At 41.9% G+C, this 22,224-nt stretch overlaps 1 protein-coding gene across 5 annotated transcripts in view; it reads right to left on the bottom strand.

Annotated features, from left to right (window-relative positions):
• The window catches only part of brd4 (bromodomain containing 4), a 240,009-nt gene that overhangs the window by 133,450 nt on the left and 84,335 nt on the right, over window positions 1-22,224 (bottom strand). For 4 of the 5 annotated variants that reach the window (XM_072491151.1, XM_072491152.1, XM_072491148.1 and 1 more), the window contains exon 2: window positions 1,526-1,844. In XM_072491151.1, the coding sequence (XP_072347252.1) occupies window positions 1,526-1,810 (285 nt within the window). In that variant the 5' untranslated portion in view covers window positions 1,811-1,844. Of the gene's footprint in view, window positions 1-1,525; window positions 1,845-8,494; window positions 8,660-22,224 lie in introns of those variants that run through there. The other variant, XM_072491150.1, reaches the window with a different exon arrangement.

The following is a 22,224-nucleotide window of genomic DNA, read 5'->3' as shown; positions in this document are numbered from 1 at the left end:
CACAAGCCTGCAGGCAAATTGTCCCACGGTTGCACAAGCAACCAGATAAAGCACAAAATAATCATTGCGAGAGACAGACACACACGCTTGCTTCGCATTTCACTGCTGCATGCAGCTACCCCATTTGAGCTCATGAGCTTGCCACGTGGTGAACCATGAGCCAAACCTGAACTCCATCAATGTGATGCAGCATAACCAATGCTGCAATCACAACCCCTCCCATTAGCCACGTGATTTTAGAAATGCATCTTTCTAATATTCTGCAAGACGGGTTATTACACTGTTCGATGAGCCAAATAAAACAATTAAAATTTTGGCCTACATGTAGCACATTTTCAAGCTACTGAATTACTTTTGAATTGCAGTCACCCTTATTATGGGGACAAAAACAGCAATCAATTTGTGACGTCCCACAAAATAGTGATGCAAAGTGACCAGTTAACATTTGGGTGGCATTGATCAAAGGACACCGGGGAAACCCGCTCTGTTCTTCCAATAGTGCAATGCAATCTTTTATGTTTAACTGTCTAAACTGAAGACAGCATCTCCAACAATGTAACGCCCCCTCAATACTACATTAGAGTCATGGAGTGAAGCTTGAGATCTTGCCTTCTGCCTCAGAGGTGAGCGTCGCTGCAGACAAAATGACACTTACTTTGGTCGGTTTAATTTCAATTCGAGCTGTGGGACCAATTACAATTAGTCTCAGAAATCACTGGTCAATGAGTGTTATAGAGCAGGGACTTCCAATATATTAGCTGCCATTTTAGTGACTGCTGCAGAATGTGGATTTCACATGAAGGCAGGAAAAGGTTCCCCCTCTCACAATCCCATGTCTCCACATGGACGTGTGGTCTAGCTGTAGATACCGAAACGCACTCAGAAAATGGGTGGCTGGGCGAGGTACTATAGTGTAGTCACTCAGCAAATCACAGACCAGAAAATGACCATCACTACAAAAAAATTCCAGCAGTTTGTTTCTTGAAAAAAAATCAAAGATTCCCTTTCGTCCTCTCTGGGCGATCTCAGAAAAACAGGGGAAACTTCTGCTGGTGTCAATCTTGAACCAGTTGCAACAATATGCATAACAGTCACATGGAAAGCTCTTCTTACAGTTCAGCACCTGGCCTCTACTTGCCACCTTCTAATAATAGTAGAATTATCAGAGAATTATAGTGCAAGTTCATGTTCTTCACACTCATTGGTAAAGGCACTGAGCAGGCACTCAGTACTTTCCCTGCAAGACAGGTGTCGGGCAAGACAGGTGTCGGGCTGGGCTGGGCGCAAGGGTGTATGGGGGAAGAAGCAAAAATCAATGGCATGGTAGCACAAAGTGGCTTAGCTCACTTTGCAGAGGAAAAGGCCTGGGAGCAGAGAACATGTCAGGGTGAGGGAGAGAAGAGGGAAAGGGTGAAAAAGCACACTTCGGTTTGATTTATCTCAGATGTTTTTGTAAACACTCGCTGGTTAAAAAAAAAAATACTAAAAATTAATGGTTCATTTGAAAGGAAAACAGGCAACTTACAGGCAGGTTTAGCTTCGCAGCATCCACAGGCTGTTGGAAAGGCCAAGCAAACTGATGTTTCCATATTGTCTTCAGGAGCACTTTGGACAGAAACTGCAGCTGATTCGTCAAACGTTTGGATCGGTTAGGGTTGGATATTTCAGGAGGGGGTGGATTGCCGGTAGCATTACTTGGTTGTTGGGGCTGGGCTTGCGACTGTGTTGAAGACATTTGTGTACTTTCTAGGCCATCCCCCATCGCTGGTAATTTTCTTAGTCTCTTCCCTGGACCACTTTCACTCGACATACCATTGATCCCATTGTAGACCTCACCTGGTAACCTGCAATGAGAAGAGAGTGGAATTAGAGATTTGACATTCCATGCAGCAGCTCGTATATTTAATACCCAAGGCAAATGTTTAATGAACCTCCATGCATTTGAACTAGATCGAGGTATTAATGAATTAACCACAATAAGGATACCCAGGTACCAAGATGCATTGCCAGGCACTGTAGTTGCAGGATCCAAAAATACTTAGCACCCAGAAAAGGGTGCCAGCCTTACTTACACAAACTTTATTGAGACGTTTTATACACACTGCCTGTAACTGACAGTGAAATCAGGCCCCTGCCTCCCCAAGATTGCCCAGGTATTCCGTTCTACAACCAATTCATCTCAGCACTGAAGTACCCCACAAACTGAATCGGCACTTCTGCTGCATTGTTTAGCCAAGTGCTGAGGAAGACAGCAGTAAAAGATGCCTGCAGCTATCTGTCTCAATGAAACTGTTGCTTTACTTTTCAGGTTGCTGCACAGAACCCAGTAACTGGGAGTCACCAGCATAAGAATATATATATATATATAATAAACAGCTTAGATCATTCTGGATCAAACATTTAGCTTATGTGGCGCAGTGATTAGCACTGTCGCCTCACGGCGCCGAGGACCCAGGTTCGAACCAGGCCCCAGGTCACTATCCGTTCGGAGTTCGCACATTTGTCCTGCGTCTGTGGGGGCCTCACCTCCACAACCCAAAGATGCAGGGTAGGTGGATTGGCCACGTTAAATTACTCCTTAATTGGGGAAAAAAGAATTGGATACTCAATTTATTTATTTTTTTAAATGTAGCTTATATTTGATTATGTTTATGAAAAAAACTACCAGGCATACTTTAAAAAGGGGTTGCTTTGAAAAGGAATGCAAATAAATATGCAGTAATACATACATTTCATTATGAACATGCTGGTCATGTTGATTTGACCTTCCCAAACTGTTCTGCTCAGCACAATTAATAAAGCTGTCCTGAGCTGAAACACAATTTCCTGCTCACTGGAACTACGCTCAAGATGAACAAGACTCAGTATAATTTGGCACAGTTCTATAATAAAAGTGCAGAAAAGCTAATAGACACCACTACGCATGTTCCCCTAATTTTTCTTTTTTGCGCATTGCTGTTGATTGTCCTGGTATCTTACAGGTTGCTGTGTGGCCACCACACACGTGCTGCTTAAAGGGAACATTGATCACTACCTTCACAAGCCAGACAATACTGCCTCGCCTACAGAACGGCAACTGTGTTACAGAATGTTACTGGCCATTTTTAAGACTTGTATTGTCCCTTCCACCAATTAATACTTTGACAATGTTGTCCACAAATATGGCACATTTGGAAACCAATGAAAATTAAGGCCCTAACACCGCGCATTCCGGATATTGGTTGGGCCAGTGAATTATGTAAGCAGAGCAAAAATTTAAACTCATTCTAGAACAACTTTCATTTGTATCACACAATCAAACGTTCCAAGACACTTTACAGTAGTGTTGTCAGGTAAAATGTGACAGCCAGGCAAGGGCAGGCAAGTTTTATCAAGAGTCTGAACTCAAGATTTGAGGGTAATTACAGACCTGGACTATGCAGCGAAATACAGCAAAATAAAGGGAAATCAGGAGGCCACATATGAGCAACGCAGAGGAACACAGAGTTAGACAACTTGTAGATGAACTTTGAAGTAGCTGAATGCACGAGTATCAAATAACCCCCAAACCAAAAAAAACATCTGGTAGAGAGACAGCAAGTGTAGCTTTTGGTTAAAAAAAAAAAGAGGGAGTGGAGGTGATTTGCTTCTCTTGCCCAAAAGGGAAGTAGACACATTTCTCATATTGAACAATTAAAACAGCATGCGCCTATACACAAAAGCGCACAAATATCTGGCTGCCCCACAGTGAACAAGTGCCTTAACCATGTTTAACATATTATGATCCCAGACCAGACCCCAACATTTGCTACGATACTGGATAGGAAACCCGATCGCTTTTTTTTCTTAATTTTTAAAACTATGATCAAAGGATATTTCGCTCCAAGAGTAATTCCACGCAGAATTAGGGATATGGTATATTAAAACAAACTTTATTAACACAGTATTAAACTACCTTTACCAGCACAGAAATATAACTCCTAGTTATCACTTAAACAATACTTAACAATAAAATAAAACGCCAACTCTTCACCGCTACCTTCTTTACCTCCATTCAAGCAAAACTCCATCACAGGTCAAAACACTCAAATGAAGAAAGCAAACACAGGACTACTTGCCTATCTTTGGATAGAAAGATATTTTGAGACTGATTGAAGAGAGATTCTGTCAGATTAATGCTGAATCTCTGACAGCCTTCTTCAGAAACCATTGTTCAGCTCAACTTCTGGGGAACACCAACTCTAAACAGGCTGCCACAGACCTGGCCCCTCCCATTACTACATGTCTCTAATTATCTGCTCTTTAGAAATCATAACAAAAACCCATTAGCCTCGCCTTGCAAACTGAAGCATGGTTTGAAATGATCTTACTTTTACAGCATCGTAATTGCACCTTCTATAGCCAGTGTCGGTCTTTCTTTTAAACCAGGATTATTTTTTTAATTAAATAATATGGCAGCAGATATATACACACCCTACCATAGGCATTTAAAACCATTAATGCATCAGATACTTGTATGTACCAATTTCATACATTCATCACACACAATTTAACAATTTTCACACCACTCACAATTAGTATTTAATGACCAAATGGAGCCACCAGTACAAAAGTAATGTTATCATGTTGTACATCAATTATTTTATAATAGGTACCTTTGCACATCTATGCACGACTGGCAGTAGAATGGTGCAATATAGTAATATGGAGCAGTCCATATTCCCATGTACTTCCTTGAAATGCTAGAATTTATTTAATGCCTTCCACGCTCACAGGATGTCCTAAAGCCAATGAAGTACTTTTGAAGTCTGGTCACTATTTTAACGTAGAAACTGCCGCAGCCTTACTTGCGCACAGCAAGTTCCCAGAAACATGATAACAACCAGATGATGTGTGTTTTTGCGGATGTTGATTAAGGGACAAATATTAGCCCAAGGTGGCAGGGATCTTGGTCTTCAAAAGAGTATCTCAAGAATGTTTTTTAAAACATCCATGCTGAAGGGACAGTGCGCTTTGGTTTAACGTCTCATCCGAAAGATGGCACCATCTCAAATACTGGGTTTTTCTTTTGCCGATAAGGTGGAACTTGAACCCACAATCATCTGACTGGGAAGCAAATATACCATCAACTGAGCCACAACTAATAACTGGGTTAGTAGTAGGATTCTTTTACACTGTGTAAGTTCACCCAGTTCTTCCTTGCTTGAAGTTGTGTAGCAGGCCCTTTGAAGAACTGACAACAGAATCACAGATCCCCGATAAGTATGGCCCATGGAGACGGGAACTTCTTGTTATATTGGTGGGGAGAAGAGAGGAAAAGATCTGATGCTCATGCTTTCGCTTTAAGACACAAATAATTGTAAATGCAGGAATACCAGGAAGACACTCACCCAAAGACAGGAAACATGAAACAATAACTGCCTATACAGAGCATGAGTAGCTGCAAAAGAGTAAATTATAACCCATCTTACCAGCCCTGAAACAAACACTCCTGGAAGAGCGCTCAGGAAAATTTGATGGAAATAAAATGGAAATCCGATTAGAAGTTGCAGATTACAAAAGGATGGTTAGTAAGCAATGGGAATAAAGTTGCATTTCCATGAGACACCTTAATAGCATCAGTACAGGGGGTTGACACAATCAGAGAAAGAGCATGGATACTAGATTGCTACAAATGTTTGATTTCAAAACATTACACAGTTCTTCTATAAGTTTGTGGCATACCAATATGACAGAACCTCAAAAATAAACTAACAGGTGGATTTGGGCAAATCCGGTTCCTCCCTTCCAGCCGTAGTGTGAAGCAAACTGTTCCTCAGATAGCAGTGGATTACAACTGAATTGCAGTTCTACATATTAATAAATATGCATTGTTAAATGTTCCCATGGAAGAACAGTACCCTTAAGAGAAATTCTAACTTTGGTTTATTAATTGAAAGTAACTGTACAAGACTTCACGTATCGTGCAAGAATTAAATAAAGTATGTGACACCAGATTTTGTAAACCCTTATTATTTGAAACCGAAAATGTCAACAGACCACTTCCCATTTGATTTTTTATTCCACCCAAGAGTTCTTCTTTACATTATAGGATTTTAAGGGTCCTCAGCATCTTCTCCGGAGTCCAAGCTAAGGTGTGCCACAGGAATACAATTTGACTCTCATCAGCTTCGCAGCCAAGAGCCCACTGCCTGCGATAATTCTAGTGCCACCAGCTTTACTGGGAAGATCTGATCAAATTAATTCCTCATGCATTTGGACTTTTCATTCCAAGCATGGGCCCCACTCGCAATTCCTGCTTAGTGACTCCAATTCAAGAACAATCGTCGTTCCTCTATGCTCCTGGTTCTGGCTGCCAGTAGATATACCACTGCCTTCTCTCAAACCTTCCAAGCTGACCCTGCTGGCAACTTTCTCTCTGCCTGCCTGTGAGAAAATCAGAAAAAATAAACAAAACAAAAGACTGCCTCCCTGTAATCTAGCTCTGCAGCAATGTGGCACACCTGGGACGCATGTCCCAGATAAAGACTTAAACGAAATGCCTCCCATTTTAAACCTGCCTTGTGTCCTAAAAAGTATATAAATACTTTTAAAATCGCCCCTTGTTTATCCTTTGCTTTCAAACATTTCTTTGAACTGGGAAATTACTGAATAATTTATTCCCTCATGAAGACGACTGGAGACATCTCATGGATACCAAGGCTCAGAAAGGGGTAACCCATATTCAGCATTTACACAATTCCAATTAATTCCAGTGAATAAACACAGGCCACCCTTTAATTTTCAATCAATAAGTCTTTGGTGCTTCCATTGTCTTCAACCTTGAAGTTTTTCTCCTAAAACATTTCAAACATGTGTTCTTACAGTATGCTGTTGATGGAGGCATTCATAGGTGTTAGTAGCAAATCTGACCAATCCTGAACCCATTTACAATCTTTGTCATTTACTGTGCACATTAAGGAATATACTAGATGCCCAAATTTGTCTGCAAATAACAGTCCTATCATTCCAAATTATAACAATACTAATTCACTGTTAAAATACAATTAGCTGCTGCAAGAATAGAATTTACCTCCAACTTTGGCAAGAAATTGTCAATGAAATCATGCATTAACATTTCTATTACATAACAGGCATCTTTATAGTGCCACTCTGAATAGTAAACAGCAAGTCGATGCGAGGTGCTCGGTCAGATATCAACTGATGGGATGTTCAATTATAATGGTAGTTTGGATCACAGTATCGAGCATCGTGCTGTTGGGTGCAAGAACTGGACCCTCATTAAGGATGATGAAGAGGATCAACATCCTTAACTCTCTTGCAAGAGAGTTTGTTTCAGGACCGGTAAGATGGGTTTGAAATGTGGCTCTGGCAAATGTTCCTTAGAATCTGCTGGACAGACCAAAGAACGAATGCCTTTGCTTGCAAGAAAATTGGAGCCCTAGAATCTCGCGGTTTGTGCCGTGCATGTTGTTGGCTCCAAGAGATGTTAAAACACCAGGGGAAAAATAGGTCAGATCGAAGGAGGTCTGGATAGGTGGACATCTTCAGAAACCGGTCAAGGGAGGTGTAACAGTGATCCTCAGGGTGACGGAACAGATGCCAACATATTCTCATGGACTGTAGCTAATTATAAATTTACACCTAACCAGGTGATCAGCTGGACCACACATTCAAACTGATGGTGTGTTCCATGTTCTAAACTGAAAATCAGCTGTGTTGGTTTATCAGATATAAAACAATACAAGGAATAAACAATATAAAGAACTTGGATTTATATAGCACTGTTCATGTCTCAGTATGGCCCAAGGCACTTCATAACAGAGTGTAGTTATTGTTCTAATGTAAGATTTTATAATTAGTGCAGCTTATTTCTGATAAACACACAGCTTTAGCAAATATTTCTAGATGCTACACTTCCTAGTTGTGGTCTTGCCCTGCATGCTGGGGTCCATGGCTAAAGTCTGCCTTCACTGTGGTCTTGGTCCGATGTATGTTCTCACTTTGGAGCACATTAAATCTGCATCAAAACTTAACCTTAATCTACAAATGATGCACTAAATTATGTCCATCTCCAACGAGGACAATTCTCAATTTATATTCTTACGGAACTCCTTTCGCCATCTAACCCTGCTTTTGTATGAAATACATGTACAGGTAAGTCTCAATATAAACATCTTCAATACCATGTCAAGCAATCTGTCTGATAAGGCCCATATTACTTCAATTCCCCATTAAGTGGTGACAATACCTTAGACAGACACGTGCCAATATCTTCTTTTGAATTGAGGTCTGCCCAGCAGTTCAAAAACATTTTTCTCCAGTTATAAATAAATAATAGTGGTAAGACAATCAAGGTAAAACATTTGTTACTTCAGGTTTGTTTAGAATAATGTTTTCCACTGTGCTTAGCCACAAATAATTGTACAAGACAGTATGGTATGGATGGTTCGCCTTGGAAGACATCCTGGGCACTTATCTTGGTCAAACATAACCTAGAAAAGCCTAGACGTACAGCGGTCTAGTTGGAGATAGGGACCAGTGATGGTTGAGATTCTTTGCCCTCGGTGTTGTCTTGGAATACCCACGGTTTAGCATGAACTCCTGCGTCAGAGTTAAGTGGGATTGTTATAAATGCCATTTTTAGGTCACAATTCCTGAAGCCACTACAGTAGTGTTTTCACTGCCAAGTAAATTTATGATTCATCAACTCTGAGACTAGGAAACAAAAACAAAAAAAAAAAGAGGTTACACAGTTCGGATCAGGATTACATACAATAGAACTATTACAACAAAATACAAGATGTGTCCTTCAAATTTCCACTAAATTATTGGGACCAAACGTTTATATGAAATGGAACAACTACTAATCTGGAAATTGTGTCAAACAAAATTTCATCAGGAAGCCTAAATGAAAACAATGGATTGAATCTAATATGCGAGAAAAGCAGTATTCAATAAAGCTCAAACACCAATTCCATGAATGCCTGAGAAGCATGCAATGTAACATATATCAATTGCTCTTTCATCTACCCTTGGATTGCTCCATTTTGTGCCATATTGCTAGATTTGCCACTATTGTCAAACCTCCAAACACTATGAACTAGATGCTCAGAGCTGCCTCAACAGGAATGAAATGAAAAATGAAATGAAAATCGCTTATTGTCACAAGTAGGCTTCAAATGAAGTTGCTGTGAAAAGCACCTAGTCGCCACATTCTGGCGCCTGTTCGGGGGGGGCTGGTATGGGAATTGAACCGTGCTGCTGGCCTGCCTTGATCTGCTTTAAAAGCCAGCTCTTCAGCCCTGTGCTAAACCAGTCCCAGAGTGACACTATGGCAGTGCTCCCTCCCTATTATTGTATGAAAACTTTGAGGTCAATATCACCCACACTGCATTAGAGACTGTGTGCTCGCAAAGGAAATAAAAAAACTTGCACCTTCGGAACCAAGAACTTTTTACCAAGTTGCAATCGGTCTTTTTTTGAAAACATCACATTTGTTTGGCTAAGTTAACAAATACGAGACTTTGTCTGTTCATCCTGTGGTGAAATGTTAGTTATTCCAACTCTTCGTGTAAAATTAAATGACCGTCTCAAATTTTGCAACACTCCATAATAATTTTTTTTAAAATAATAATCGCGTATTGTCACAAGTAGGCTTCAATGAAGTTACTGTGAAAAGGCCCTAGGCGGCACATTTTGGCGCATGTTCGGGGAGGCCGGTACGGGAATTGAACCCGCGCTGCTGGCATTGTTCTACTACAAGCCAGCTGTTTAGCCCACTGTGATAAACCAGCCACTACAGATTTTTACAGATTCTCTGAACATTACACGAAGGGTTCAATAATGGCCGTACAGCAAAACGTTTGACGGCTCAGATCTTCAAATATAGTGACCAAAACCAGGCCCACTAAAGTGCTATTTCTGAAGGTTCATTCTACAATTCAGCTTTTTTGACATGACAATAAGCAGACGAGGAGTAGGGATCATTTTTTAATAAATTCTCCCACGTTCTTCCCGTGTCTGCGTGGGTTTCCTCCAATCCGGTTTCCTCCCACAGTCCAAAGACATGCAGGTTAGGTGGATTGGCCATGCTATATTGCCCTTAGTGTCCAAAAAGATTAGGAGGGGTTATTGGGGTACGGCGATAGGGTGGAAGTGGGTCAGTGCAGATTCGATGGGCTGAATGGCCTCCTTCTGCACTGTATATTCTATGTTCTAAACTTAGAGTACCTAATTCTTTTTTTTCCCAATTAAGGGCCAATTTAGCGTGGCCAATTCACCTACCCTGCAGACCTTTTTCGGTTGTGGGTGAGACCCACGCAGAGACGGAATGTGCAAACTCCATATGGACAGTGACCCGGCACTCGGGTCCTCGGTGCTGTGAGGCAGTAGTGCTAACCACTGCGCCATCCTGCCGCCTGAGGAGTAGGGATCTGCCTACTTGGTGCCTGCTTTTAAGGAAAGTCTGACTGACTTCAATGCATCAGGTGGGAAATACACAGCTATGGGTTGCCAGAAAGCCTCTGGCTCCATTCCGGAGTTATCTGACCACAGATAAAGAAGAAATTGGAGCATTCTAATTGGGCTCTACACACTTGTTCTATCTACTGCTGGAAAATGTGCATGAATGATGGACGACAGCAAGCTTCAACTTCAATATGATGTACTCTTGAGATGAAATAGTATACAGACACCAACTTCCTACGTTCACACAAGAATTATCACCTGAGCCAGCTATTGGAATGCTACATTTGAGGAACAGAATGGACGCTCATGCGAAATGATAGAACCAGAGGAGAAATGCGGCAAAACAAAGGGTGGTACAAGTCAAAAAGAACAAAGAGACAGGTTGGAATTTTTAAAAAAACATTGGGGGGGGGGGGGGGGGGTGACAGGAGATACAGGAATTAAAAGGGAAACGTGCACAGTGCTGTGGCTGTGGGGGCAGAACAAATGGGGAGGGCATGAGGAAGGTATAGAGCTGGGAGCAGGTAAGCAAGCAACTGGTTAGAGCCCTACTCTATTCTTCACTTCACATTTTTCTGAAACATCACTTTAATAAAGCTGTGTCAGCCCCAATGAATTGCTCTACTTTTGAAGGCGTGCTTGAATCCACTGACTCAGAGATGCAGGTTAATCGTAACAGGAGATCCACTTACCCAAGTAGAAGTATTGCATAATATTTCCCACGATGATCCAATTACTTTAAAATTCATCACCGTGACAAAACAAAGCTTCAGTAACTCATGCAACCCGATTCAAAGTCAGAACAGGCTCCCCAAATAAAATCCACACACTTCTGGACTAATTCATTCTCACAATATGGGTGTCAGTGGCATGACCCAGAGGTTGGTTGAAGGCTGTTTTTGTAAACTGTGTTGGTCTGGAACTGCAGGCACATGTAGGCCAGACCAGTTAAGGTGGGCAAGCTTATTTTCATAAAAGAATGTTTATGACAACCGAACAGCACAATGGTTATATTTACCAATTCTAGTTTATTATTTCCAGACCTCCTTTATATAAAAACTGAAACTCAAGTTGACATGTTCGCTGGATTATTTAGTCTAGGCCGCTTACTAGTCCAGTATCAAAACTCTTAAATGTCTCCGAACACATTATGATTTTGTATTCATAAAGTTGTCCCAGTTACCTTTGTTGTCTCTTTGGAATTCATGCACAAGCTACATTTTAAAATACATGGGGTTTTTGCAAAAATATTCAGTTTTAAACAAAATTTCCAGTAGCTCAACCGGCACATCATTCATTCAAAAACCCTTCAGGGTTAACAGCTACAAACAAGCAAGCTTTTGCTCCTTTATAAACTAAACAAAGCAATAATTTAATGGACTTGCTCAACGAAGTGAAAATGTATTATACAACCATAATTCAAGTACATTAATCACAATGCTGATTTAATCATGTGAATGCACTGCAGACAGCTTACACACACTGGTTAACCAACAAATAGGCGGTCATCTAGTCAACCAACAAATAGGCGAGTCAAGAAAAATAGTTGTAACATGTCTACATTATATGAACAGTTCATTAAACTATCCGTTCAGACAGGAATGCAGTTTGGTTAAGTATGAATACTAATCATGTTCATTCAAGCCACAGTCAGATTGTGAATCAGCGGCTAAATCACTACAGGGAACTGCCTCTTTTATGTGGGGGACGGGAGATATGATGTAATACATAGGCAAAAGCAAATCCAACACAATGGTTCCATCTGCTTTGTCACCCACTCATTGAAAATCAGACATGGGTTAGAGCAGTAAGCTTTTTGATGTTATGCACATTTGAAAACATTTTTCAACTCAATGTTTTTACTAAACCGTTGATGAAGAAAACCCAAGAGTACTCGACAGTATGAGCACAGGGGTTGGGCTGGTGTTGATATCATACCATAAATGAGATCTTTAAATTTTGTGATGGTTTGCCTGCTTTGCACAAACCATCACAAACAAGATGTCAAGACAACATGAAGTAACTAATTAATTTCAGCCATTTCATGTGCAGGTCATGGTGGAAAATAAATGAGAAATTAAAAAGAACAAATTCATCAAATATAATTCCACAAAGGCATCAGAACATACCATTACTCTGGGGCAGGACCTGGGTTCGATCCCGGAGTCAATGTTCGCATGGAGTTTGTACATTCTCCCCATGTCTGCGCGAGTCTCACCCCCACAGCCCAAAGATGTGCAGGGTAGGTGAATTGGCCACAGTAAAATTGCCCCTTAATTGGGAAGAAAAATTGGGTACAAAAAAAAATACCCTTACTGTCTAAAATGAAAACTTTGTCCAGTTACAATAGCTCTGGTACATAAACAACCATAAGAAAACAGGGAGGAAACTGGAATGTTTTCAGCACACTGGACAAAATTACTCGCGTTGTGAAGGACAGCCAATTGGGCAGAGGCTGCGAAAAAAAATCCCCCTATGGAATCACATGCTAGCAAGAATTAGGTGGGGATAAAATGCAGGGACGAAAATGAGACCTAAATATTGAAAAACATGAATGTTAGAAAAGAAATACGATCTTTTTCCTCCCACTCCAATGGCTCCAAGTACGGTATAGATCTCGCTACTCGATCCCAGCCGAAAAGTAGCTACGCTCCTTTAAAAGCCACTGGGGAAGCATAAGGCAAGGGGTAATAAAGAAAGTGAGGATGCAATCTCTAAACACAATTCCACTCCCATGGGGAATGTTTTGTTTTTAAATGATTACTCTTATAGACTTGTTGCAACTGGAGACTAAAAAGAGCCCACTCCTTACATAACACCAATTCAGCATATTAAATTCACTGTTGTTCTATTTTCGTGGCCAATTATTATGGCAGGGAGCGAAAATCTTTTCCCTCCTGTCTTGCATCACTGGTTGAAGGTATAACACAAGGAAGAAAGATGTAAAAGTCTAAATTTATGGGGTTAGATTGAGACACACACACACACACTTACTGGGCCAGTTTCTGCATTGTAAATACTAATGTTGGCTTACTTGACTACGATCATATTAAATACACAACATGCATTTGTGCAAGACAATTCCATATTCATCATCCCAGCAGTTGCACATTTTCAGATTCCAAACAAAATCACCTTCATCCAAGGTGGAGGAGTGAGGTTTTTTTTCAAACACCCAGCACTGCATTTGCTGGCACAGATCCCACTATGTGTGTCAGTCGGGCAATTGGTGAACAGGATATTTGTTTCCTAGATCTCCACTCTCAATATACCCAATTCAACATCTGCTACTCACAAGGCGAAAGCTGCTCATAACAGCCATCTCAATTAATTAGCTGGCAGAGATCCAGCGCTAGAGAGCAGATTCTGAGCAATATCCTTCAGTAAAGAAAACACAAAATAAATTTGGAGAGTTATGCAAAGCTAAAATGTCTTGGAAGACTGCTTAGGCAAAATTTTGCATATTTTAATTTATATGCTAACAGATGCATGCTGGTGAGTTAGAGGGGGCACAGGCTGCCTTTAACAATGGATTTAAAAGCCACGAAAAGAAAGCCCAGGGGAAACAACATGCTGCAACAAGTCAAATTTAGATCAACATTAGTTAGATAAAATACCAACTTCAAAATTAGAACTTCTAATAAACAAATTTATAATCTTGGACAGACAGAGACCACTTGTGTATCAACTGGCCAAGTTCCCCGCCTCATGCTGCTGTCAAGTGCTAAGCTCAGTGAGGCAAGACTAGCTTCCCTTTCTCCCAGCTAAAAGTGGAGAAATGTTCACAAGTTTTCAATCTTGCACTTCCCAATCTTCAGATCAGTCACTCTGGCTGACGCTAGTTACTAAATGTGGCAGAGAGATCAAGAGATAAAGAGGGACACAGTTGCTTTCACAAATATGGAATAGTTCATTAGTCCGGTGCCACAGGAAGCCAAAAAAATGTATTCAGGCAACGTCTGGATGTTCCTGGCCCTATAATACGAGTTGCTCCAAGAATTTTGCACAGAAATTCAGCCCTCCTTGCATACTCTGAATTTAGGCCAATTTGCAGTTCTATGCACTTGGGACTTGTACAACCTGCAGCTGCAGGTCACAAACTGTCCAAATTACCACACAACAAAAAATGTCAAGATAGCCGTTGATATTGTTTGAGGAAAGGATACGAGTCAGGATATCTCCCTTCTCTTCAAATAGTGCACCAGTGGACAGATTCCATGCCAGGTAGATGGCTCATGTCACACCAGTGTCTACAACTTTGTAAAATAGGCCGATACTTCCTCAGGAGACTACGGAAATTTGGCGTGTCCACGCCACATTGACTCTTACCCAAAAGCATCCTATCTGGCTGCATCACAGCCTGGTATGGCAACTGCTTGGCCCAGGACTGTAAGAAACAGTCCATCAGAGTTGTGAACACAGCCCAGTCCATCACGCAAACCCAGCCCAGTCCATCACACGATCCCACCTCCCATCCATTGACTGTTTACACCTACCGCTGCCTTGAGAAAGCGGGCAGCATAATCAAAGACCCCTCCCATCCAGGTTATTCTCTCTTCCTTCGGGCAGGAGAATCAAAAGTCTGAGACTTTACGCTGTACCAAGGTACACGTGACAATAAACCCAAATGCAAAATTTAGCCTAGAAGTAAAGCTTAATTACTGATACGATAGTACAAGAAATTCTCAAAAGTGGTTTCTCAGTTTTGGCCAATTTCCAACAGACAGCTAGAATCTCCTCATATGACTTACAGGATACAAGAGGGGAACAAAACACAGGTAACGAATAATAGGTTTGAATAAATAATAGGTTGAATGACAAAACGTTTTGCAGCAAATGCAGGTCATTTGGCCCAAATTGTTTACCACAACTCACCCTATCAACAGATCTTTCTATTCATTTAAAAAAAATTTACTTTTTTTTTTATTTAAAAAGAGTATCCAATTATTTTTCTTTTCTAATTAAGGTGCATATTTAGAGTGGCCAATTCACCTAACCAGCACATTTTGCATTGTGGGGGTGAAACCCACGCAGACATGGGGAGAATGTGCAAACTCCAAACGGACAGTGACCCAGGGCCGGAATTCGAACCTTGGTCCTCAGCGCCGCAGTCCCAGTGCTAACCACTGCGCCACGTACCGCCCATTCCTATTCTTTGCTCCTTGTACTTCATTCAGGTTTCCCTTGAAGGTATCTACAATCATTCACCTCAAAAATCAATAGCACGTTCCACATTCTCACAGGTTAAAAAAAAACACAAACAGCAACACAGCCAGAAAATGCTCTAGGTGTCAGTGTAGCAGCCAACCACGATAAAAATCAAAAATTGCTAACAGAATCAGCTTTGAGCCATTGGTAAACTCAGCAAAGCTTATTTTCCGTTATTTATTATCCCGACGAAATGGCAATTGAGGCACAAGTTGTATATTAAACCAATAATGTACAGTATGAAAAAACAGTGGTAATGGAGACTCCAGCAAAGCCTCACGCTTATTTTTTGAAAATTTTATATACAGAAAATAGTCCCAAATCGACATGCATCAGAACAGACGTTTTGCTTCAGACAACAAGAAAGATTAAGTTATAAATCCAACCAGTTAGTACAGGGTTGTGCAAGAGTAGATTTGAAGTACAAACGCACAGTGAGCCTTCACCCTGGACATGCCTTTTGAAATAATTTTATAAAATCATAAGAATCCCTGCAGTGCAGAAGGTAGCCATTTGGTCTATGAATTGGACCGGTGCAGGCCTGATGGGCAGAATGGCCGCCTCCCCGCAAACCCAGGAAGAATGTGCAAATTCCACATGGACAGTGGCCCGGGGCTGGGGTCACACCCGGGTCCTCAGCACCTTGACGCAGCAGTGTTAACCACTGCGTGCCACCGTGCTGCCCTTCTGTTCTACAGTTACTTACTGAATCTGGAGACTTCAATCTCTCTGGAAGAAAATATGACAATGGTGTGGGAACAGAAAAGACACTGCATGCACGGAAACAATAAAGACCCCCAAAAGCGGAAAATTCAAGGAAGCCCCAATAAGGAAAACATAAACATTCCACACACAAGAGCTGCAAGCACTCCTCCTCCCATCAGGGACTGAAACAAGTGTAACTGATTCAGCAGAATTTATCCAATTGTGAGAATTTGTGACGAGGAAGTGAAACCAAAAGCCTTGAAAGCAGATGCTTTAGTCATGAGTCACAGTCAATTACATGTATTTGTATGGAGGATGCAGTGAATGGAAATGCGAGAATCACTGAATGGCCTGTGATGTTGAGAGAGTGAGGGTAGAACAGGTTGCAGGGGCCACTACAATGAATGAGTGCCCTGTGCTCTGCATGGATACTGTGGCATAAGAGGTGGAAGTAAAGAATAGCATTAGCCAGTTCTGTGAATCTGAGAAGGAAGGAGCACAGGAGAGCAACAAAAAGAAAAGCACAGGTGGAGAATATTCATAGAAAACAGTCAAAGCAGAGACTGTAAGCAGGGAAATTAACTGGGGTCGCTGGAGTTCAGCACTTTTCAATTTCAGACTTACTGTATTTAATGGTGCATAGTTGTATTTCGCCCATCTTCCCTCAAACTAGAAATGAAATCTTGGAAGACCCAGGTTTTTTCTAGGCCTGGAAGTATAGGCCAATTCATGACAGTGCACAGAGATTGCTCTAAAATGTGCAAAGACCAACTATGTAACAGTGCTTGCGTCCTCTGGGCCCCAAGGACGCAAACAGCTGCTAAGTAAGTGCATTTAAAAAAAAGGACCACAAACAGGGCCCTAGTCCATATCAAAAAAGCATGCTGGCCACATTTATTTCAAGCCCCACCCATCCCCATTGTAGAAAACAGCATACAAGTGGGAGATCCATAATGTAGGGCAGTGCATGACACATCACTCAAGATATACTGATATATTTTGCAACTGGACATACTCACCAGTCACCGATGAGTGCAAAAGCAAGAGTATCATAGATTATCATAGAATTTACAGTGCAGAAGGAGGCCATTCGGCCCATCGAGTCTGCACCGGCTCTTGGAAAGAGCACCCCACCCAAGGTCAACACCTCCACCCTATCCCCATAACCCAGCAACCCCACCCAACACTAAGGGCAATTTATCATGGTCAATCCACCTAACCTGCCCATCTTTGGACTGTGGGAGGAAACCTGAGCACCCGGAGGAAATCCACGCGCACACAGGGAGAATGTGCAGACTCCGCAGACAGTGACCCAAGCCAGAATCGAACCTGGGACCCTGGAGCTGTGAAGCAATTGAGCTATCCACAATGCTACCGTGCTGCCCTTTAAGTGGAGAATGTGGAGAATGTACCAGCCTGCGAAAGAGGGCTAGAATGTTTCATTATGCAAAACATGGAAGTTTGGCCTTTTCTGCACTATATCTTTAGTACAGAATTCTAAGGCATGTTTCTCAACTGTTCCTGGTCTTGAAGCCTCAAAGGAAATTACGTCTTCCAACAGATGTACCAATCAACTTTGGACACCCTGAAGTCCACTTAAAAAGACACACGTAAGCACATCATCCTGCAACAAAATTCTAGCTATCGCTCTAGAGCAGAGAATGGCTACCAGCAAAGCAGAAGATGCACAATTATAAAATTTACAGCAAAAATTCTAAAAATGGTATCCTGTGCGGTCACAATAACTAACAGGGATTTTACTTTAAAGCTACAGCACGATACGATTAGTATACAAGTGTTGAACAATAACTGGCAGGGTGTGAAAGGATTTCAACATAGCCATGACAATTTGCTCAGACATCTCTTATATCAATCCTGGCTATGTTTCAAGTGAATTCGCTGTACTGTCCCAGTCACAATACACAGGATGCTGATTAATACAGTAAATGTGTAACAGCAACAATGAACCCCATCACATGCATTTCCAAAATGATTTGAACTTGCCTCCCAGACACTGGAACTGCTGCAACATTAGCTTATTTCCATTAAGTGTTAAGGCACACAGCTCACACTTGGGAGCTTGAAGCATTCCACAAGGCAAAATATTTAAGTGACTAATGTTATGAAAACGCAGTTACTTCTAATGAATTAGTTAATTCAATATGCAATTGTATATAAACCGTTAAGGAAATAGAATTTACCTAATTATGGCAAAAACAGTTGCTGATGCACCCTGCCAGTGTTGGAATTGTGCAGTGAAAGAAAATGTTCTTCAAAGGCTTTATTAAAGCATTGTAGTATTACTGCATTTAACAGACTAAACACACAACTCTGTTGTTGTTCAGTAAAGTTAAAACTGGTAAATAAAGGCAAATCATTTATTTTAAAGACGTTACAGCAAAACAAATTGATCGAACGAAACTAAAATGGTTGACGATTTTTCCCCATACTTCCTTGCATAGTCACAGGAAGGATTGCCACACCTAATACCAACAAAACCAGGAAGATTGTCACCCAGAAGTGCAAATCAGCTATAGTGGCTCAGATGAATAAAATGTAATTTCTATTTTAGACATATTCCTAGATATTAGGGAAGCTTGTTCTTGATGAGGTGAAGGTGGCAATGGAGAAAAGGGTGGGGGTGATGATGCATCTGCTTGACTCCAGTCTTGACGTACATTAAAGTGGTAGCAGCCACTGTAACGGTGAACCTTTCCTTGATTTTAAATTACAACACAATTGAATCGACTAAGAAAATGAAAAGAAATGAAAATCGCTTATTGGCACAAGTAGGCTTCAAATGAAGTTACTGTGAAAAGCCCCTAGTCGCCACATTCCGGCGCCTGTTCGGCGAGGCTGGTATGGGAATTGAACCGTGCTGCTGGCCTGCCTTGGTCTGCTTTAAAAGCCAGCTCTTTAGCCCTGTGCTAAAGTCATCGCCAACCCAGAACCAAAAGGATCCCCTCATCACCAAAGTGATGACCAATGCAGACGACTACTGGACATAAAGGGACGGATGAGCCGATGCTCTATGATCACCAAACTCCACCAGAAGCAGCAGGAGATGAAGATCAATGTTGAGCTGCTCCAAGAGCCAAGCATGCTTGCAAACTTCCAACAATGTCTTCACCAAAATCTCCAATGTCTTCATTCTAATGGGGTGGAGAAAAACGGAAAGAGCTGAAGACAGCCATCATCTCAAGCTGTGAAGAAACCATCGGCTACGAGACCAGGAAACACCAAGACTGGTTCGATGAGAACAACCACACCACCCAAGACATCATCGAAGAGGATCACCAGCAGGTCAAAAAGGAAAACTCATCAAGCAGCAATGGTGGAGGAACAAAGAACAACTCCGGGAATCAAGAACCAATGGTGGACTGAGAAAACTATGGAACTGCAACTCTTCGCCGACGGGCACAACACCCTGGGGCTTCTTTGGTGCCACCAAGGCAAAATATGGACCTATTGTTCAACAACTTCAAGATAAATGCCAGGAGCAACATCAACCACTCTACAAGGCTTCCATCGAACTGACCAAGGCAGAAGTCAACGGTTGGCTGTCCAAAGAAACTCATTAATATCCTACAACACCTCCACAACAAGATGTCGGTGACAGTCTTCATCAACGGAAACCTTTGAGGTCAAGACTGGAGTCAAGCAGAGATGCGTCATTGCCCCCACCCTTTTCTTCATTGCCACCTTCACCTCATCAAGAACAAGCTTCCCACCAGAATGGACATAGTCAACAGAATGGGCGGAAAACTTTTCAACCACAAACCAGTTGAAATCCAAGAAAAAACCAACACTGACATCGCTTGCGCAATTTCAGCATACAGATGACAACACCATCACAGCTCTCTCGCAGGAGAATATCCAAACCATACTTTACACCTTCGCAGAAGCATACCAAGGAATGACTCTTGGCCTCAATGAAACTCAAGTCCTTTACCAACCCACCCCAGGGCAAGATCTGGTTTCTCCCTCCATCAAGTTCAATGGAAGATGCCTCCCAAACATGGAACATTTCTCTTACCTGGGGAGCCATCTTTCAACAAAGGCTGACATCAATGCAGAGATCCAACATCATATTTAATCTGCAAGCACCACCTTCGGAAGCCGAAGGATCAGGCTTTAAACACCGCAGCATCTATGCTGATACCAAAATCCTAGTGTACAAGGCAGTCCGTCCTCCCAACTCTTCTACACAGCTCAGAAACTTTGACTATGTACAGACTCTTCCTCGAGGTCCTGGAGAAGCACATCCAGAGGTCATGATCATTCAAAACCAACACCACTGGGCCAGCCATGTGCTTAGGATTCCACAGTTCTACTGCCGAAGCAAGTCATCTTCACCCAGCTCAAGAAGGCTCCTGAACAAGAGGAGCACAAAGGAAGCACTTCACAGACACCCTGAAAGCTAACCTCAAGAAATGCAACATAGACGTCAATGTCTGGGAGACCATTGCTCAGAAGAGATGGATTTTGAGGCACCTCCTGACGAAAGGAACACAATTCTTCATGGACACCCAATGGCCAAGAGAAAGCATGAGAAAGGAATACCAGCGATCTAAAGTCCAAGGACCATTCCCATCTCTCAGAAGCATCTCCAAAGTGTGCGGTTGGAGATGTGGCTCTAGGATCACGCAAGGACCCACAAAACCCAAGACCACTGACAGAGTTTTCTAGGCAGACAATCATACTCGCTAGCGAGTGATCGCCGAAAATGACAACAATTCAAACAATGTAGATTATGTCAATGATGCTTTAACGCAGAAAAACACGATACTTTATCGCATGGAGGACAACGGTCAACAGGGATATGGAGGCTAAGGGAATCTAAAAGCATACTTAAAGAAAACATGTTTTGAGTGCAATGGGAGAATACAAGGTAACAGAAAGCAAGGGTATTCGGGTTTGGCTGGAATTGACAAGACAGATGGGGTGGAGACTGGTACCTGGAATATGTACAGATGTACAGAAATTAAAACAGTAAACGGGGTGACATGGAGGGATTTGAAACTGAGAATATGGATCTGAAAATGAACTAGACAATGGACCACCAGTAGAACTTCACAAGGACTGTCAGGGTCAACCTATGAAACATGGTGTGAGCAATGAAGCATGCACTGCTTTCAAAAGTTGCAACTTGTGGAAAATGACGATCAGCATTGAGATAAAGATGCAGATTCAGCAAATGTGGACGGTGCAGACAATGGTAATGTTTAATGGTTGCAAGAGAATGATAGACATTCTCTCAGAGCTTGCAACATTCTTCCTTTATAAATTCTTTCATGCTTACAGAAAGGGGTGGGGGGGGTGGGGGGGGGGGGGGGGGGGGGGGGAGGAGGAGAAAGAGAGAGAGAAAGAGAGGAGAGAGGGGGAGGTGAGTGAGCAAATGAGGGGATGAGCGAGTGATTGAGGGGGCTAGTGAGGGAGAGAATTCCAGAGCTTAGGGCAGAAGCCAAATGTAGCTCAGTTAGGTTTTTGGATGAGCTGAAGTTTGGGTGAAGGGTGGAATACTGGACAGGAGATTATTATTGGAAAAGTCGAGTCTGGAAGTAACTGGAGGAGCTTATTCAGCAGATAGGCTGAGGAAGTACAGACAGATATTATGGAGGCAGATATGGGCAAAGCTGGTGACATGACAAATGTCGGATGCTTTTATGTATATTGTATTATATGTATTGTATTATATGTCTGTTGCAGTCATGTTATTAAAATAATTTAGGTTAAGGTATCCAGATTATATGTCTGCTAAAGCTGTGATTAAGGGGTTAACAGCGGTTAGCACTGCTGCCTCACGGCACTGAGGACCCGGGTTCGATCCCGGGTCAGTGTGTGGAGTTTCCGCATTCTCCC

The sequence above is a fragment of the Scyliorhinus torazame genome, chromosome 27 (genome assembly GCF_047496885.1).
Source record: "Scyliorhinus torazame isolate Kashiwa2021f chromosome 27, sScyTor2.1, whole genome shotgun sequence".
NCBI lineage: Eukaryota > Metazoa > Chordata > Chondrichthyes > Carcharhiniformes > Scyliorhinidae > Scyliorhinus > Scyliorhinus torazame.
This window is presented reverse-complemented; position numbering and strand designations above follow the sequence as displayed.